Source organism: Oryx dammah, unplaced genomic scaffold, assembly GCF_014754425.2.
Source record: "Oryx dammah isolate SB20612 unplaced genomic scaffold, SCBI_Odam_1.1 HiC_scaffold_20, whole genome shotgun sequence".
Lineage (NCBI taxonomy): Eukaryota > Metazoa > Chordata > Mammalia > Artiodactyla > Bovidae > Oryx > Oryx dammah.
The window spans coordinates 20,243,872-20,263,676 of NW_024070204.1; the positions used below are offsets into that span (position 1 = coordinate 20,243,872).

The 19,805-nt window shown below is 36.4% G+C and overlaps 1 protein-coding gene across 3 annotated transcripts in view; it reads right to left on the bottom strand.

Annotated features, from left to right (window-relative positions):
* CDH12 (cadherin 12) overlaps positions 1-19,805 on the bottom strand; it is a 326,182-nt gene that overhangs the window by 212,389 nt on the left and 93,988 nt on the right. For all 3 annotated transcript variants that reach the window (XM_040262493.1, XM_040262491.1, XM_040262494.1), the window contains exon 2: positions 11,912-12,206. In XM_040262493.1, coding sequence (XP_040118427.1) covers positions 11,912-12,206 — 295 coding nt within the window. The remainder of the gene's footprint in view (positions 1-11,911; positions 12,207-19,805) is intronic.

Here is a 19,805-nt window from a genome sequence, read left to right on the forward strand (position 1 = left end):
CAGTATTCTTACCTGGAGAAACCCATGGACAGAGGAGACTGGAGGACCACAGTCCAAAGGGTTGCAAAGAGTCAGAAACACGACTAGCACATTCTTTTTTAATACTTTAATAAATTAAAATCATTCCCTTCAGCACCAACTAAATGATAGTTGCTCAGCTGGGTCTGACTCTTTGTGATCCCATGGACTGTACTCCACCAGACTCCTCTGCCAATGTGATTCTCCAGGCAAGAATACTGAAGTGGGTTACCATTCCCTTTTCCAAGGGATCTTCCTGACCTAGGGATCGAACTTGGGTCTCCTGCCTTGCAGGCAGATTTTTTACTAAGTGACTGAGGTTTTGGATACCAATGAAATGTGAGCATAGAATTTCAAGCCACATGCAACTTGTTATAAGACTTGTTCCTGCCTTTCATTTACCCTCTCATCCTGCCATTTCTTTTTCTTTTTTTTTCTTCTTTTTCAGGAAAATTTTCACTCTCTTTCTTCATGCATCTGTTCAAAATGTTGACTTTACCTTAACCTCCTCTCTGATACTGAATCCAAAATCATGTCTCAACAAAATTTTCCTGTAAAGGATTAGGCTGCATGCAGTGCAGGCTTTGCAGGCCTTTTGGCCTCTGTGGCCAACAATTCCACTGTAGTATGAACACAGACACAGATGACACATAAATAGACAGGTGAGATTGCATCCCAATGAGAACAAGTGATGTGCCAGAGTCAGCCCTCAGGGTGTAGTTTGCTGTTCCTACACTAGACCTTCGGAATAAAAGCTTTCTGAAGGTATGGGTTTTGTCTGTTTACCTCACTGTTCTAATCACAATTCCTAAGAGTGTCTTGTATATAATAGGTTTCCCAGACATATTTGAATCCGTTAAATATCACAAAGCAGAAAACTTTTAGCAAAATGCAATATTATGACTTGGAAAACACTTGGATTCTGTACAAATCAAAGCTTTTCCAAGTAATTATGTGGCTTGATGATGAATTGCTCTGTCTGGAATAATAGAGCAGTTTCACATTTTCAATTGGATCAGTGTCACTTTTGATTTTATTGTGAATTTGGTCAAAATAAACAGATTTTCTGGGCTAATTCCTGAAGAGACTTTTATATAGTGATGTGCTCTTTACTGTGTTTGAATTGCATGCTGTTGTCACACTGAGTTATTTCCAGACATAGATTTCCAGTCTTTTATCATGTTTGGGTTAGTGATCTTATTAACTCAATAGTCTTGCCATTTTGCCTGTCTTTTGAGTCTGTTCTTTTGATGGCATATTTTCACCTCAGTCAATGGGTATAATCTATCTGTGTTTGGTTGCTTGAAGTTATTTTGTTAATACCAAAATTTTTACTCATTTTCATACCTCAACACTTTGCACAATGGAAAGCAGATACAAAAATTATTTCAGAAAATGGAGCCAATATGTATGTGGAATATCCAAGCAATTGAACCCCAGAGAACTCTCTGTTGCCAACAGGGTTTTATATAGGTGTAACTTATCATAAAGCAAGAGACAATTGGGCCAGGTAGCCTCTTGCCTGCCTTTGTGTACAAAAAAAAAAAAAAAAAAAGTAGAATTGAGCAAAGAAGAAGAGAAAAAACACAAACCAAAAAACCAATATCACAGCTGGAAAGCAACTTTAAAGAATAATGATGTTCATCGCTATCCTGCCAGTAGCTGGCAAAGTAGTTTTTATAAAACATATTTAATGTTTACAACCACTTGGAGGCTGGGAAAAGAGTAATACTTTGAAAATATGTTTAATGTTTTGAACCACTCAGTGGCCAAGAAGCAGCTTCTGCTAACATGTATTTAATGCTTAGAGTCATTTGGTGGTTAGTGGGGGGAAAAGTACTTCTTGTTAATTTTTAACATTTACGGCTGATCAGTGGCTACTAAAGCAGCGATCAAGTCAGGACTGTTTATTTTTCAGGCCACACTGTGCAGCTACTAAAACAATTCACATGTTTCTTTCAAGCTCACCCAAACATTGTCAGTTGTGTTACCTTTGCAACTGTACCGCTAATAAAAATTTAAAAAATAAAAAATGGAATCAAACACAGGGATAAAATGCTCCAGGAACACAGTCATAACATCAGATGTCCCTGAAAATGGTTCTGCCATGCTGTGTGCTGTGGACACTTCACCACTGACACCAGAGGGATAAACAGGCCTTGTTCAATGTTATCAGATGTGTAAAACCCACTTAACACATTGCAAGGCAAGAGTGTCATCTGATAATTGGTGTTTCTTACAAATCAACAGCTTGTCTCCACACATTAACAGAAAAGAGCACTCTACACCAAAGTAAATGTAAATTGGGATAGAGAGTCTATTAGGTTCTTATATAGACTTGGCACAGTTTGAACAAAAGACAACAGTAAATATTGAGCTCATGTGTCACAGGGAGGGACTACATAGCAGAAGGAGGTAAGATCACTAGCTGAGACCTCTACAAGTTAGGCATTCCCCTGCTAGTTTTCTAAGAATGATCATCACATTATTCACAGAATCTTCCCCCATTTATTGACTGCATTTCTTTTCCCCAAGCATTGGAATCAGTGCTAAATATACATTTTCTCCTTTACTGCTTGCAGTATACCTCTGGGAATAGGGTATTTTTATTCTTCATTTGTAGGAAAGGAAATAAAATCAAAATGACCTATGCAATCCTCACAACAAGGAAATGGTAGACAGGGATGTGAACACTTAACAAGTTCACTGCTCACCTACTGTGTGGCTAGAATACACTATAACAGAGCTCTGTCCTCTGCCTCTCTGTAGAAATCTCTTTTCATTGACTACAAAAAATCTATTCCAATATGGAAAATAATGTTTTTAAAAATCAGCATATTTATTTCAGCTTCTGATCTTATTAACTATTTCCTAGGTCAGCTTCGGCCTCTCATATCACAACTCCTTGTGGCTCAGAAAATAAACAATCTGCCTGTAATGAAGATTGAACCCTAGGTTTGATCCCTGGGTCAGGAAGATCCCCTGGAGAAGGGAATGGCAACCTACTCCAATATTCTTGCCTGGAGAATCCTAGGGTCACAAAGAGTTGGATATGGCTGAGTGACTTTCACTCACTCATAACAAATTATGAATTAAATGCAAAACAAATGAAAGGTCCCTGATTTAGATGTTGTTAACATATTTGGAATATACAGCTTAGAGGTAAGCAGTTCTTATAAGCACCCTAAATCCCTTTAAGAATCAGAAATTGCCATTTCCTCTTTACTCATCTTCTAGAATAATTCAGTCCTAAAGCCTTTTGTGCTGGCAGAGATACGCAACTGGGGAGGGGATACAGCAACCAGATCAAGGTACCTGAGCCAGATCTGAGTGAGGGAGGTGTCCACAAAGCAGGGCTAGCAAGGGGTATCAGGGATTGATTAGCATGACTAAGGCATCCATGTGTGGGAAATATGGCCTGTGTGGGGCCTCGGAGCCCTAATGAGGTGAACAAAACCTCTACCCACAGTGGAGGAGACAAGATGATAGAAAGAGTGGAGATCTTCAAAGCTGGAGTCACAGAGTACTTGCAAGGTGTCCTCAGGGATGGTGACAATGAAAGACTGGGCTGATCAAACAAGAAAATGTATTAAGGATAGAACAGCCAGACTTCTCACTCTTGGAAAAGAGAGTTATAAAATATAAAAGGATTAAAAACAAACAAACCTGGAATAAATGATGGCATTAGATTGGGGTTGAAGGTACTAGAGCGTAATCGTGATTTTCAACGTCTGTACAGTGATGGAGAAATAAATATTTTGTAGCTCAGCTGGTAAAGTATCTGCCTGTGATGCAGGAGACCCCAGTTTGACTCTGGGGTTGTGAAAATCCCCTGGAGGAGAGCATGGCAACCTACTCCAGTATTCTTGCCTAGAGAATCCCCATGGACAGAGAAGCTTGACAGGCTACAGTCCACGGGGTCACAAAGAGTCGGACATGACTGAGTGACTAAGCACAGCAAACGTGTACATGTGCATAGATTTACTATTTAGCTGTGCCCACTGAAAGAGACTAGGAATGATAATATTCTAATAAGAAAGAGCACATAGAAACCAGATTTTTGCTTCTAAATATTATTCTCCATAAGGGTGAGAAGAGAACTTGAAAAAATAGCTTTCTTCTTGACTAAGGCAGCAAACATGCAAAACAAGTCCCAAACATATTTTTGAGCCAGAAGGTCAGGAAGTATTCAACTAATTAAGGATGATATTAAGAGCACATAGAAATTAGCTTAGTGAAGATTTCATTGACCACATCTAAAAAATTTTCAATATTAAATAGATACCAATAGATTAGAATCAATTTAATAAAATAAGAAATCTTGAGACCACAGAGATACAAATTACTAGATGGAAACTTTGAAAATAGGATGATGACTAGGTTATTTGTCCAGTTTTAAAATTCCTCTTAACAAAATATGTAATAATTACAGGAAAGATAGAGCAATTTTACAGTGGAATCAACATCTAATATAGACAACCTCTATATATACCTCAGTTACGCCTTCTTTCAGTATTCACATCTTTATCTAATCCCATTTCCTTGAGTGTAGAATGGGCTTATCAAATTGATTCTTAAAAAATACATAGAATATGGCAGAAATAATAGGATATCAGAACTCCCATGTGACACAGCAGTAAAGATTCCGCCTGCAGTGCAGGAGACACAAGAGGCACAGGCTCAGTCCCTGGGCTGGGAAGAGCCCCTGGAGAAGGCAATGGCAGCCCACTCCAGTATTCTTGCTTGGAAAATACCATGGACAGAGGAGTCTGTCTGACTATATAGTCCCTGGGGTCGCACAGAGTCAGAAACGACTTAGCTCACATGCACAGTAGGACATCAATTCCAAAATAACAGCCACACGAGGGCCTTAGTAGTGCTTCTCCTGACAGGAGAATCTTAGGTAAGGTATATTCCTGATACCTAGCTTGACATGAAATCCACAAGAGACTTTGCAACAGAGACACTCAGGCAAATCCACTCCCCAGACAAGAGATAATACATGTTTGTAGTTTTATAGTTTTGAGTCTCTAACTCTAAACCATTGGGTAATTTGTTACACAGTAGTAGATAATACCAATTTCATTCCTGGCAGTGAGGTGCTGCTATAACAAATACTTAAAATGTGGAAATGCTTGTGTAGTCAGGCAGGGGGCTTTGAGGAGAATGTCAGTACAAAGTGCCTTGAACACATGGTTTATTGAATCATCATTCACTTTACTTGCAAGGTAAGTGAGGAAGCTGTAAATGAGGGCTTGCAAGAAAGTAAGAACCTTTTACTGGGAACTAGAGGAAGAGGGATCATTGTTATGCAGTGGCAGAAATTTAGCAAAACTGTTGCTTGCATTTATTTGAACAATAGAAAATACATTTAGTGACTTTTAAACAAAAACCTATCCAGGTCTTGCTGCTTTTGAAGGTTCCTGGTATTTCCACACGGCAAATGACACTAAAAGTAAGAGGTGACTTCCACGCAAAGCTTAAATCCAGGACATTGACCTGGAACATTTTACTATATAAGACATTATGGAGACAATTGATGAAGCTTGAATAGAATCTAAAGATTAGATTGTAATAATACATTAATGTTAATTTCCTTATTTTGATAAATGTATTTTTGTTGTGTAAGGAGAATGTCTTTATTTGTAGAAAACAGGCAAAATTCTTTCTCCAGTCTCCTAATAATGGCTATGCTTATGGGGCACAGATGAAATCAATGATAGTTTCCCTGTTCATTCTATACCACTTGAGCTTCTCTATGTGCTCATGGCTGGCACATATGATTAAATATTGCTTTATCATTTTATGTTTGTCTGTAGCACTTCTGTGAAAGCAAGGAAGTATGGAGATTTATGCTTTGAAATAATAATAATGGTGTAATAAATTGTGTCAATAAATAATGGTATAATAAAACCTTACGTTTTAACTATAGTCAGGGTCTTCACTATTTCTTTCTTGGAGCTGGACTATTAAGTATGACCATGTAGAAAATATTCTCTGTTTAAAAACCTACCAACTGAGGCTTAAGCAGTATGCGATCTGTGAATTTCCAGATGTTCAATCTGGATTTAGAAAAGGCAGAGGAACAAGAAATTAAATTGCCAATAGCTGTTAGAGAGAAAGTAAGAGACTTTCAGAAAAACATCTACTTCTGCTTTATTGACTACGCCAAACCCTTTGTGTGAATCACAGCAAACTGTGGAAAACTCTTCAAGAGATGGGAATACCTGACCACTGTACTTGCCTCTTGAGAAATCTGTATGCAGGTCAAGAAGCAACAATTAGAACTAGACGTGGAGCAATGAACTGGTTCCAAATTGGGAAAGGAGTACATCAAGGCTGTATATTGTCACCCTGCTTATTTAACTTAGACGCAAAGAATGTCATGCGAAATGCAGGGCTAGATGAAGCACAAGCTGGAATCAAAATTTCCGGGAGAAATATTAATAGCCTCAGATATACAGATGACACCACCCTTATGGGAGAAAGAGAAGAGGAACTAAAGAGTCTCCTGATTAAAGTGAAAGAGGAGAGTGAAAAAGCTGGCTTAAAGCTCAACATTCAGAAAACTAAGATCATGGCATCTGTTCCCATCACTTCATGGCAAATAGATGGGGAAACAATGGAAACAGTGACAGACTTTATTTTGGAGGGCTCCAAAATCACTGCAGATGGTGACTGCAGCCGTGAAATTAAAAGATGTTTGCTTCTTGGAAGAAAAGCAATGACCAACCTAGACAGCATATTAAAATGTAGAGATGTTACTTTGCCAACAAAGGTCCATCTAGTCAAAGCTATGGTTTTTCAAGTAGTCATGTATGGATGTGAGAGTTGGACCAAAAGGAAGGCTGAACACTGAAGAATTGATTCTTTTGAACCATGGTGTTGGAGAAGACTCTTGAGAATGCCTTGGATTTCAAGGCGATCCAACCAGTCAATTTTAATGAAAATCAGTCCTGAATATTCATTGGAAGGACTGATGCTAAAGTTGAAACTTCAATACTTTGGTCACCTGGTGTAAAGTATTGATTCACTGAAAAGACTCTGATGCTGGTAAAAATTGAAGGCAGGAGGAGAAGGGGAAGACAGAGGATGAGATGGTTGGATGGCATCACCAACTCAATGGACATGAGTTTGAGCAAGCTCTGGAAGTTGATGATGTACAGGTTAGCCTGGCATGCTGCAGTCCATGGGGTTGCAAAGAGTCGGACAGGACTGAGCAACTGAACTGATTGAACTGAGTAACCTACCAAAAACTCCACCAACATTTTCATCCTGGAATTTATCCCCAAACCTCATGTAAAACAATGCAATTCATTAAAAAAAAAATCCAAAAGGGTACATGTTACTTATTTATTTTTTGTGAAGCCAACAGTGTAATTCCTTGAGATGTATACAACTTTACTTAATTCTTTCTAAACATTTTTTAAACTCAGTGAATAAGAGATACTTATTCCTCTGATTTTTTTTTCTGATGCATGGAACACCATCCTCTAATTATAAAATAATATAGTAATATAATATTAATACCAAAATCTCTACAAGCACAGCTGAGATTAAAAACTAATTTAAAGTTTCCAAAGAAATTTTATAAACCACTAACCATAGAAAAAGGATATAATTGATTGCACTAACTTTGTTATAAAGAACTCGGGAGTCATTCCTATTTTCAGATCCATAAGAGTTTTCATAGAAAAATAAAGATGAAATAGTAAATGATACTGCATATAATTATCATAATGGTTAAGGTAAACAGGAAATGCAAATCTCCATTAGTTCACTTGGCCCCTAACTATTGCTCAGGAAATGGCATGTCTTACTTCATCAATTATGATTTACAATGAACATCTATAACATGTGCCATAGGGACCTGGTTACGAATAACCCACTCAGTGGCTTAAAAATGGCTAAGCTCAGGCTGAAGAAGAAAATACAGGTATAAATATGGATTTAAATATCTTAAACCTGTCAGCACTCTTGGAAAAGTAACTGAAACTGCACACCCTACTGATACAAAATCATCAGATATTAAAGAGGGCTGCTGCTGCTGCTGCTACTGCTGCTAAGTTGCTTCAGTCGTGTCCGACTCTGTGCGACCCCAGAGACAGCAGGCCACCAGGCTCCCCCATCCCTGGGATTCTCCAGGCAAGAACACTGGAGTGAGTTGCCATTTCCTTCTCCAATGCATGAAAGTAAAAAGTGAAAGTGAAGTCGTTCAGTCATGTCCGACTCTTCACGACCCCATGGATTGCAGCCTACCAGGCTCCTCTGTCCATGGGATTAAAGAGGGCACATTACTGTAATTCATTGTTACTCCAATGATCTTACAGAATTAAGACCACATTCATAACATCCAAATTTGTCTCCAAGGAAAAACTTTGAGTTGGGGAATATCTGGATCATAAAGTAATTTCCTTAGGTCAGAGTAAAGGCAATTTATCTGTGAATATTACTTCCATAGCATATTAGATGTAGCACAAGTTAGTGACAAAGTGAACTTTCTCTTAAACAATTCATAGATTCACTAGAATTTCCTTCAACTTTGGGGAACTAAATATATTCCATAGTCTTAGAAGTCTTAAATACCAATTTCCCTCAAAAATTTCTACTATCCTGCTCACCACTATCCTTCCTTTATAGAGTTATGAGTTTTATAATTTTCACATTTATTAATTTTGATTCCAGGTTTAATCATTCATCATATTTTCAGATGTAAAATCCATTATTGCTAATTTTGCATTTGCCTAATAGATTTTTTTTCTTGACCTCTTATACACAATTAAGCTTTTTGTTGACCAATCTTTCAGTCGTGTTCTACTCTTTGTGACTCTTTGTAGCCCTCCAGGTTCCTCTGTCCATGGGGTTTTCCAGGCAAGAATACTTGAGTGGATCACCATGCCCTCCTCTAGGGGATCTTCCCAACCCAGGGATCGAACCCATGTCTCCTGTATTGGCAGGTGGGTTCTTTATCTCTGAGCCACTAGGGAAGCCAAAATGAATGTTAATTTAACTTGAATATTTTTTGACTATCTGTTGAGAAAAAAAAAAAACAAAAAAACATTGTATTGAGAGATAGAAGAGTAAGCCAAAGTTCCCTGATTAAAAAAAATTTGAAATCTGCTTGCTCCCATGTATGGAAGTGGAACAGATGAGGCTGAATGGAGAAAGAATGATATTACCTCTCACTGAAACAATTTGCTTAGATATGTATTTTTTAAATTGGCTGTGTCTTTTAGTAAAAATGAAATAGGAGCATTCCCGATTATTGGGAAAGGGTAGTTGTTTCCCAGAGAACACCTCAAGTGTGGATATTCAAAGCCAACTGTGAGATTTTCCACAATAGCTACATTGTCCAATATGCCATAGTCAGTTCTATCTGGCCTTGACTGTATATTATTTTAATAGTCCGGGGAAAATGACACAGAGGCAGGGATTTCCTAAAAGGGGTGTAGTAAAAGAAAACAGAGCAGGGGAAAAACAAACAAACATGGGCCAATTAGAGCAGTAAGCCATTTCCCAATGCTAAGGAGGGTATGCTTGGGAATGGAGTTCAGGTGCTCTAGGGACATAACTGTGATGTTAGGATGCAGCTGTTTTTTTTTTTTTTTGGTCAAGTAAAAGCTGAAACAACAACTCTCACAAAACTAACCAGGTCTTCTCTTAATAGGTGTAATTGGTTATATGTATATGTAGGATTCTGGGAGATGGCAAAAGTAGTGCTTGACAGTTTTTCAATTTCTAATATATAATATGTAAATGGTGTTTACAGTTGTTAGTATTTATCTGAAAATGGCATATTATGTAACAACAATCCAAGAATACTTGGGTGAACTCATAGCATATGATATAGTTCCATATTCAAAAGAAACACTCCTCTATTATTAAAAAAACTATATTTTAAAAGGAGGATGCATTGAAAATAAGTTTAGGTATTTACAGAAGTCTCTTGACTAACCAGTGAGAAATTTTGGCTATGGTATACGGCAAAGCATTTTAAAGAACCTGTTCTTCCATGGATCTTTCTGATAACTCATGGTGGTACAGCAAACTCTGTCTCACCCCAGTACCAAACCTGGACCACTCAGTTCTCTTACTCACCTACCTTTCGCTTGAATTTCTGGATTTATTTCTCTCTTCAGGCACTAGCTGAAAATTCTTTATAAATCTTTATATAAAGGTTCAGCACTTCAGCCCTATCCTTTCTCATAATTGGCATGACAAAAGACCTAACGGATTATCTAATAAGACAGAATTTTCTAATACTGCAGAGGGATGTGTCTGTTTGCTTTAAGGATGCTGTTTCAGTACTAAAGAGTTACTAACAGTCGTGAATTCATGTAAATACTTCCAATGTACATGAAGTAAGCACCAGGTTAAAGTACTTATGCACTGGATTTCATTGTCTTCTTAAAAGCCATACTTTGTCTCAAAGTACTATCTTCATTTTCCTCCCCCACCCTTCATTTTTTCTACTTGTACTTATCTTCAAAGTGCAAGTTTATAAACAGCTGTCCATATTTTCAGGGACTATTTTCAAATAAGACATTTTCCAAACTGTATTTCTAAATCTTTAGGAATCATAGCATAGCATAAAAGAAGCAGTTCAAAAAAAAAAAAAAAAGTAGCCCTGAGTATGCACACAAAAGTTTAAAATCAAAGTGAACTCCTCTGAGCTGATTTCTTAGGTCAAGGAGAGAAAATGGTCTTTGAATGCCTGATAAGGTCACAGACACAATTTCCAGTGCATTTATGGTAAATCCATGTGACAACTCCTACAGCCACTAACCTGCGTCTGCCCTCAGGGTACCCTGTACAATCTTCTTTGCATGTCTGGGATGGCTGAGAGGGCAGCAGGAGCCCTCTGAGAAACGTCAGACTTAGGAAATATTAGCAGTGGCTCACATAGAGCATTTCCAGTTGAAACCAGAAGTGATGAGGAACTTTATCTTACAAATGTGCTACAAACCAGAAGTTACTATGAAATAAACTCAGGGATTGGTTGTGGTGACTGGGCAATAAAAGTTATAATTAAAAATTGTCATTAACGCTGGAATCCTTAACTCATTGGTCCTAAAATACACATTATAAGACTTTGTTTATTTCAGTTGTTGTTGTTCAGTTGCTAAGTCGTGTCTAACTTTTTGTGACCCCATGAACTGGAACACATCAGGCTTCTCTGTCCTTCACTATCTCCCGAGTTTGCTCAAACTGTGCTCAGTGTCTGTTGAATCAGCGATGCCATCCTTTGGGAATTTAGGTAGTAAAATTTATATTATATTTAAATTGTTAAGAATTATGATGATATTATAGCCTAACTGTAAATTTATTCTAGTAATGGCTATATAATAATACTTGCCTCTGGGTTTGATGGAATAACTGCTATGGGTTATTATAGACACAATACCTTTTATTTCTAAGTCTCTCTGGATAGCTCCAAAGCATGAAACACATCCCTTTGTGAACTCCTTCCAGATGCAATACATGTTTTGGATAATTTATTTTGGGCCAAGACTTACTATTTGGTATTTGGTGTTACCTCCAGAACTGTGTAGGAGTCTGAATTTGTAATGGCAATCACTTTCAGTACAAAGTGAGTAATGTCCTTAAAATAAAATGGCATTCTATGAATTCAGGGAAATATAAAGATTGTAAAATAGTGAAGAAATGTTATATATTCTAGATATTTATGTATCTATTCAAGCATTTAAAGTGGAGCAAGACAGGAAAAAAGTAGAAAAAAATGTTGAAAAAGTAAATGAAATTAGTTGTATCCTACATAGTGCAAGAATAATCTTCTGGGTTACAAGTAAGATATTTCCATCAACCTGCAGAAAAGTACTTGTTGAAAAGGCCTTATCATAGCATCTGACAGAATTTTTACTTGCTTACTCACCCACAGGAGACATTTCTGGAACATTAGCAATGTAAGGTCCGTCCAAAAACTTCGGCTCATTATCATTAATATCCTGCACTTTGATGATGAATTCTGATTCAGGCTCCAGGGGCTTCCTGGTTTCTATGTCCACAGCCTGAGCACGAAGGGTATAGAAAGGCTTTTCCTCTCTATCCAGGCTCCTTATGGCATGAATATCCCCTGTAGTTTCATCAATGGTAAAAACGGTGCCAGCGCCATCTCCCGAGAGGGTGTATTTTACAGTGCCCTCTCCTTTATCTAAGTCAGAATGGAGCTTTAGGGAGAGAGAGACAGACAGAGAGAAACACCATTAAAGGGATGGTCACATGCTAAAAAGTCATACTTGCAGTATAATTTTTTATCAGAAAAGTTAAACCCAAATCTTACGGCTCTTTTTTCCCTTTTCCCTTTTATTTCACCAATGTTATTTTTTTACAAATATTTTTTTTTTTTTACAAATATTTTTAACAGAAAAATTTGAAAAATGTATGGTGAGCACCTACATATACTATATATCTCAGAGATTCCACTGTTTCCCTTTCAATCTTACTATACAGGACTTTTGATTTATCACATAGCTAGATCGCACATCTATCCTTTCATTAACTCTCCTGTCAATCTATCTTATTTCTCCACTCATTACAGAGGTCAGAAGTATAGCCCCCAATCCATCAACATGTATAAATGTAATGATTTTGAACATTTACTTCTTTCACATACTTTGAAGGATGAAATTTCATAAAATGAAATGCACAACTCTTAAGCATACTTATTGCTTCATTCTAAATGACTGTTGTATTAAAATAAATTAGCTGATATATATTAAATCAGTCCACAGTGTCACAAAGAGTCAGGCATGACTGAACATGCAGATGTATGCACACCTATTAAATCAAAAACCTTCCAAATACCCTGAAGATAGAAGTCGATAATGTGCATCCAATGAGAGATATAGTAAAAACAAAACAAAACTCAGAAAACACTATCGTTTCATTTGAAAGGAGAGGACAGTTTTGGCGTACCAGGTCGATTTTAGATATGAATGATGGAGTATCTCGTTTTAACAGACTGACTCTCAATGAGTTATTCAATCTTACTCAGCCAGATGATGGGTAGAATAACTGATTATTCCTTCAGATTCACAAATGTTTAGCTATAATCTGTACTATATATTTGAAATGTAATAATATAGAAGTTTTGGATTTCTGCTACTTTCTTTTGAAATTCAGCACATGTCTAATTGACTGTAATACAATATGGAATGAGATACATAGACATGTAATAGAGGAGAAGACCATTAAAAAGAGAAATTATTATTGTGTTTATTGTGTATTATTGTATTGTAAATCAGTGTTTTTCAAACTGGAGTCCAAGATTTAACATAAGATGACCTTGATGCTGGGAAAGATTGAAGGCAAAAGGAGAAGAGGGCAGCAGAGGATGAGATGGTTAGATAGCATCACTGACTCAATGGACACGAACTTGAGCAAACTCTGGGAGATAGTGGAGTACAGAGAAGCCTGGCGTGCAGCAGTCCATGGGGGTCACAAAGAGTCAGACACAACTGAAGCGGCTGGGCATGCATGTAAATTATATAAATGTTTCATTATATACAATCTCTAAGAATATGTATAAGTGAAAGTCACTCAGTTGTGTCTGACTGTTTGAGACCCCATGGACTATAGAGTCCATGGAATTCACCAGGTCAGAATACTGGAGTGGGTAGCCTTTCCCTTCTCCTGGGAATGTTCCCATACCAAGGATCAAACCCAGGTCTCCCTCATCGCAGGTGGATTCTTCACCAGCTGAGCCACAAGAGAATTCCCAAGAATATGTATACTCATATATATAACGTGAATAATATACATTCATATTCTACTTAGATTTAAAAGGATGTATATTTTTATAAATCATATTAATTTTCATTCAGATACTGATCTGAAGTGTTTTAAAATATTTTTATCTGATTTCAATGTTCAAATTTTTAGATTTAAAAGCTCATTCCAGTCAACAGAATAACCAAAGAAAATATGTTAAACTTCTAGTGTAACCAAAAGCATTTGTGCCATATTTGAGAAGGCAATGGCAACCCACTCCAGTACTCTTGCCTGGAAAATCCCATGGACAGAGGAGCCTTGTAGGCTACAGTCTATGGGGTCTCGAAGAGTCGGACACAACTGAGCGACTTCACTTTCACTTTTCACTTTCGTGCACTGGAGGAGGAAATGGCAACCCACTCCGGTATTCTTGCCTGGAGAATCTCAGGGACACGGAGCCTGGTGGGCTGCTGTCTATGGGGTCACACAGAGTCAGACACGACTGATGTGACTTAGCAGCAGCACCAGCAACATGCAAGTATAACTCTCTTGCAAAATTTTGGATAAAGATGAGTTTTGTTTTTCTTAATGTTTCAACACAGCCTAAAAGTTTTGAAAATATTTTAAAGCATATAATAATCCTTTGCAAATAGGCATTGTGTGTATTAGTAATATTAAAAAAAAATCACTCAACTTTGTTACATCTTTGTTCTTAAACTCAACATCTTCCTTTAGATTCAGTAAAATAACATCATCCTTCATATTAATGTCATTAAATGACTTTATTCATTTTGTGAATCTGTATTTATTTCAAATGGCTCTAAAGTACACTTGCATAAGTGCATAAGCAAAGAATTTATACTGGGTAAATGCTATAATTTAAACAATGAGAAAACTATAAAGGAGCACCACATTTTTTTTTTTCCTTAAAAGTTTCTGTATATTTTACTCAAGTCTAAGGAAAATTGCTAAAAATGACAGGAAGAAGTTTTTTTTCCTCCTAATTTTTTATAAACTGCTATGAAGCATAGGAAGTTTCAAGTGTAAAATCAAGCTGTAGATAAATGTTCTTTGAACTTAGGAATTTCAAATTGCAAATTTCACCCATACTATTAAAGATTTTCAACACAGTGAGCATTACTTTTGCTTTCAAATTTATCTGAAAATATGAGACAGGCAAAAGCAATGACTTTATAAACTGGATCCATTTTGCCAATGGCCCCAAAGAATATCTGCTAATTTTGTGGGAACCAAGTGAAAATTCTAAGCAGGTTTTTACAATGTGATCCAAGTAGAGTTACCAAAAATATCTTCATTTAGCTAAAATCAGAACTGTTTTCTTTTCGAACTGACATTAGACCAAAAAAGCAAATGTGTTTTCACTTCATGGATGCAAGATCCAAATTAAATTCAATTGCTGCTACTCCTTACACGTCTATCTTTTCCTTCTAATTTAAAGCTGGGTTTTGCAGAGATTAAAGCTTCAGAAGAAATGTGTGAAAAGATGTTAAAATTTAAACTGAAAATGAGATTGATGAAGGTAAAATTCTCTAGAGGATTAGAATGGTTACAGTGGTTTATTGCATGATAATACCTTAAAGATCACCTGCAATATCTGGCATTGACAGGCAATGTTTAAAATTACTTGTTCTGTATTGATTGAGTCCACTATATGCATGACTAGCTAAAAGTATAGGTATTTTTGCAATATTAGTTCTCGTGTTAAATGATGTTAGCCTGATGTTGGGTATCTTCGAATTTTTCTTTTTTGTATTACATCTAAAATAATTTGAGTAGAGAATGTTATAAGCTAACATGAAAATCTCCACCATCCTCTTACCTAGAGATAACTTCTATCACTTTATACCCTTTCCATTATATATATACGCATTGTTATATAAATATATCTGAAAGTTTCTCTCTATATATTTATATATATATATATATGATTTTATGTGCTGCTGTACTGTGCAGTCTCTTCAGTCATGTCCAACTCTTTGTGACCCTAATGACCACAGAAGGCAAGGCTCCTCTGTCCATGTCACTCTCCAGGCAAGAATACTGAAGGATGCCCTCCTCCAGGGGATCTCCGGAGAAGGCAGTGGCGCCCCACTCCAGTACTCTTACCTGGAAAATCCCATGGACGGAGGAGCCTGGTGGGCTGCAGTCCATGGGGTCGCTAAGTTGGAAATGACTGAGCGACTTCACTTTCCCTTTTCTCTTTTCATGCATTGGAGAAGGAAATGGCAACCCACTCCAGTGTTCTTGCCTGGAGAATCCCAGGGACGGGGGAGCCTGGTGGGCTGCCATCTATGGGGTTGCACAGAGTCGGACACGACTGAAGTGACTTAGCAGGAGCAGCAGGGTATCTCCCTGACCCAGAGGTCGAACTCATGTTTCTTGAGTCTCTTGCATTGGCAGGCAGGTTCTTTACCACTAGTGACAACTGGGAAGCCTGTAATTTTATATGTATATATAATATTCTCTTATTATAAATACATATAAACTTGATATAAAAATGAGGAATTGGTCAACATTTTCCATTACCATAATCATTTCTAGTGTAAGTTTAAATTCTTCAGAATTACTTTTTAATACCTGCATTATCTTTTCTAAAGGAAGTTGAGTGATTCAATGGCTTTTGCTCAGCCTTTCATAAGTATGTGATAACTATGTGTGTGTTGTCCTGTTTAATTCCATAATAAACAGGCAAATATAAACAGAAGGGTAATTATCCAGAGCAAAAATGTGATGTTTTTTATGAATCAAAAGTTTTTGAATCTTGAATGATTCCAGAACTTGATCTCCATAGATGAATTTGATTTCTTAAAAATTTTAGCAATGCAACTCAGGCTCAGTTTACATTATGAAGCTACTTCTTCGTGTTAATTTCATTTAGCAGGAGAGAGGGTTACAGAAGAGTTCACTTATTGAGTTTCATCTTTTGGGTTGTGTAACTGTGAACAATCACAGATGCATTTTACAGAGGAGCTTTAAGCTTCATGTATAGCAAGCTAATAATTCGACAAGGATAAAATTATTTTCCTTTATAGCAATTTAAAAATAACAGCAAGAAATGTTTCTTATTCCAATTGTTTTGCTTTAAAAGCTGTTTCTGAGTAGGTGCTGACTATATTTACAGACTGAAGCAGCCAACTCCAGTAATATCATCTTTTAGTATTGACACTTAAAATAAAATTTCTGCCAGAAGCAGAGTTCCATAAATGGTGTATATAGAAATATGCACTGTCCAGGCAGTTGTTTTGTGGAAGTGGTGTTGTTATTTTCTCATGTTTTCCAAGTCATCTCAGATGGAGCGTGAAAATGAGATGCCAAGAGAGGCTTAAAAAAGATGCTGAGGACTAGCTTCAGAATGTGAGCAAATCCGAATTCCAGTGCCTAAAAGTTTTGAGAAAGCCAGCCTAAAGTTAAGTGTTTACCAGCATCTCCCTGATTATATTTTAGAAACTGATGCACAATAAAAAAAAAAGAGAGAAATATATTCTTATTTTCTCTCGGTTTAAAAGTGCACATAATATCACTACAACCAGCAGTGATTTTATTTCCATTTGCTATTTCCCAGGATAAGCAGTGGTTACCAGACATGAGAAGGGCATAGCGTACGTTGGGCAGAGAAATGTATAATTTTGACAAATTTTTTTTTTACTGGAAAGTTAAAAATTTGTTGTTGTTGTTCAATTGTTACCTCATGCCTGACTCTTTGTGATCCCATTGACTCCAGCAGGTCAGGAATCCCTATCCTTCAGTATCTCCTGGAATTTACTCAGTCTCATGAGCACTGAGTCAGTGAAGCCATCCAACCATCTCATCCTCAGTCACCCTCTTCTCCTCCTGCCCTCACTCCTTCCTAGCATCAGGATCTTTTCCAGTGAGTCAGTTCTTTGCATCCAGTGGCCAAAGTGTTGGAGCTTCAGCTTCAGCATCAGTCCTTTCAGTGAATATTCAGGGTTGATTTCATTTAGGACTGGTTTGGTCTCCTTGCTGTCCAGGAGACTTTCAAGAGCCTTCTTCAGCACCACAAGTTGAAAGAAATATTTGACTTGGTGTAAATACCTGCAAACTACTTTACTATGTGTTTATGGGTATTATGGTATTATGGGTATTAATCTAACCTGCTTTTTAGATTATATTGTAAACAATTTGCTTTTTCAATAAGTATGAATTTATTACATCTATTTATGTTAATCACAAGTATTTTAATCAAAATAATACATTGAAATGGCTAAAATCAGAGTATGGAAGTGTTAATAATATATAATTTTTACAATCCTTCTCTCTGTCTTTCTCATCAGGGAAATATGTATCTATTGTCTAACAGAAACCAACAGTAACACTGATGTCTGATTGATATATCCATTGCAAGTACAGAGCTTGTTTTCTCTCCCCCTTATATTTTCTTCTAAAATGTTTGCAACCTTATTTTCATTTTGAAATTCTAATTATTTAGAACGTTGTCTTCAAGTATGAGTTTATGTGTGCTTGTGTTTTGAATAGTGTGTCCAGATATGAGTTGACACGTTTATGATTCTTTCATTGGGTTGGGCACTTAGCAAATTCTTTCAATTAAAAAACTATTTTCCTTCAGCACTGAGAAATTTCCTTCTATGATTATTTCCATAATTAAGTTCTATCCTTTGTCTTTTCTATTGTTTATCTAGAATTCATTCATTCAATGTTAGACCTCATGCACCTTCTATAAATAGTATACTCTTTCTACAGTTATTCATTCCTATATATTTTGGTCTATTATGTGAAAAAATTAAAACTTATCTTAAAATTATGTGTTACTTTCTATATTTTCAAAGTCAATAAACATGTCCCCATGTGTGCATACATGCACACATACCACAGACATATTTCCAAGATATTTTCATTTACTATGAATGTCCCCACTTAATAGAATCATGCTCTTGTTTTGTGTCTGCTGGGGATGCCTGAATCTTTTCAAGAACTCTAATTTGTATATATATGTGCATGTGTGTGTGTTCCCTAAACTTTCTGTTCCTTCAGGATCACTTTTTGTTTTTGGAATTTGAGCCTTTATTTTTCATATCACTGGCTTTCCTCAAATGTTTGATAACTCTCACTCATCAGTTCATATTTAAGAATAGAGTTTTGAAACTGCAGGATGAATTTGATTACAGTTTTGTGCTAGGTTGATGGACAATGGAGTTCTATCAGTGGCCTAATTCTTTACAGATTTTCTTTAGAAGAACTTCTTTTAAAAAAAAGTCTTTATTGTTTACATATGACTCATTTATATCTGGATTCCATGCATTATTATGCAGGTGGGAGGAATTCTGTACACAGACTATCGGTTAATTTCCATATTTTATCATCCTTTTCTCTTAATCTTTGGCATTTTTGAGTTTTTTTCAGAATTTTTCCTCCTTAGTTGGATCCCTCTCAATACAAATGCTCGTAAGTAGTTTTTAATTTATTCGACCAGTCACCAATCCTTCACCCACTTACCGGTTTATAGAAATTGGCTATACTGTCTGATGCCCTGCATACCACCTGGATCAAGATTATAGCTGTCATCACCCAGTCATATTCAATTTTCTCTGCTTATCATTCCAAATATAGTTCTTTAGTTTTTTAAACATTGATCCAAGCAAGATTTAAGCATTGCGTTTGTTTTTTTTTGTTTGTTTTTATTTATTTATTTATTTATTTTTAAAATTTATTTATTTTTTATTTTACTTTACAATTCTGTATTGGTTTTGCCATACATTGACATGAATCCACCACGGGTGTACAATAAGCATTGCATTTGAATTTTATCTTTATTTTCTTTAAGTTTAAAACAACCATGCCTATTAATATTATGTTCTTGTCATTATCTTCTTTAAGAAACTAGGCTCTCATTCTAAATGTGTCTGCTAAAACAAGAAACTTCCTGATGTGTCTTAAAATCTTTACTATTCTGTCTTAGACTACCTCTTCTTCAGTTTTTAAGTATATATGAGTCAATATGGTGCCAAAACAGTGTGTGTGTGTGTGTGTGTGTGTGTGTGTGTGTGTGTGTGTGTGTG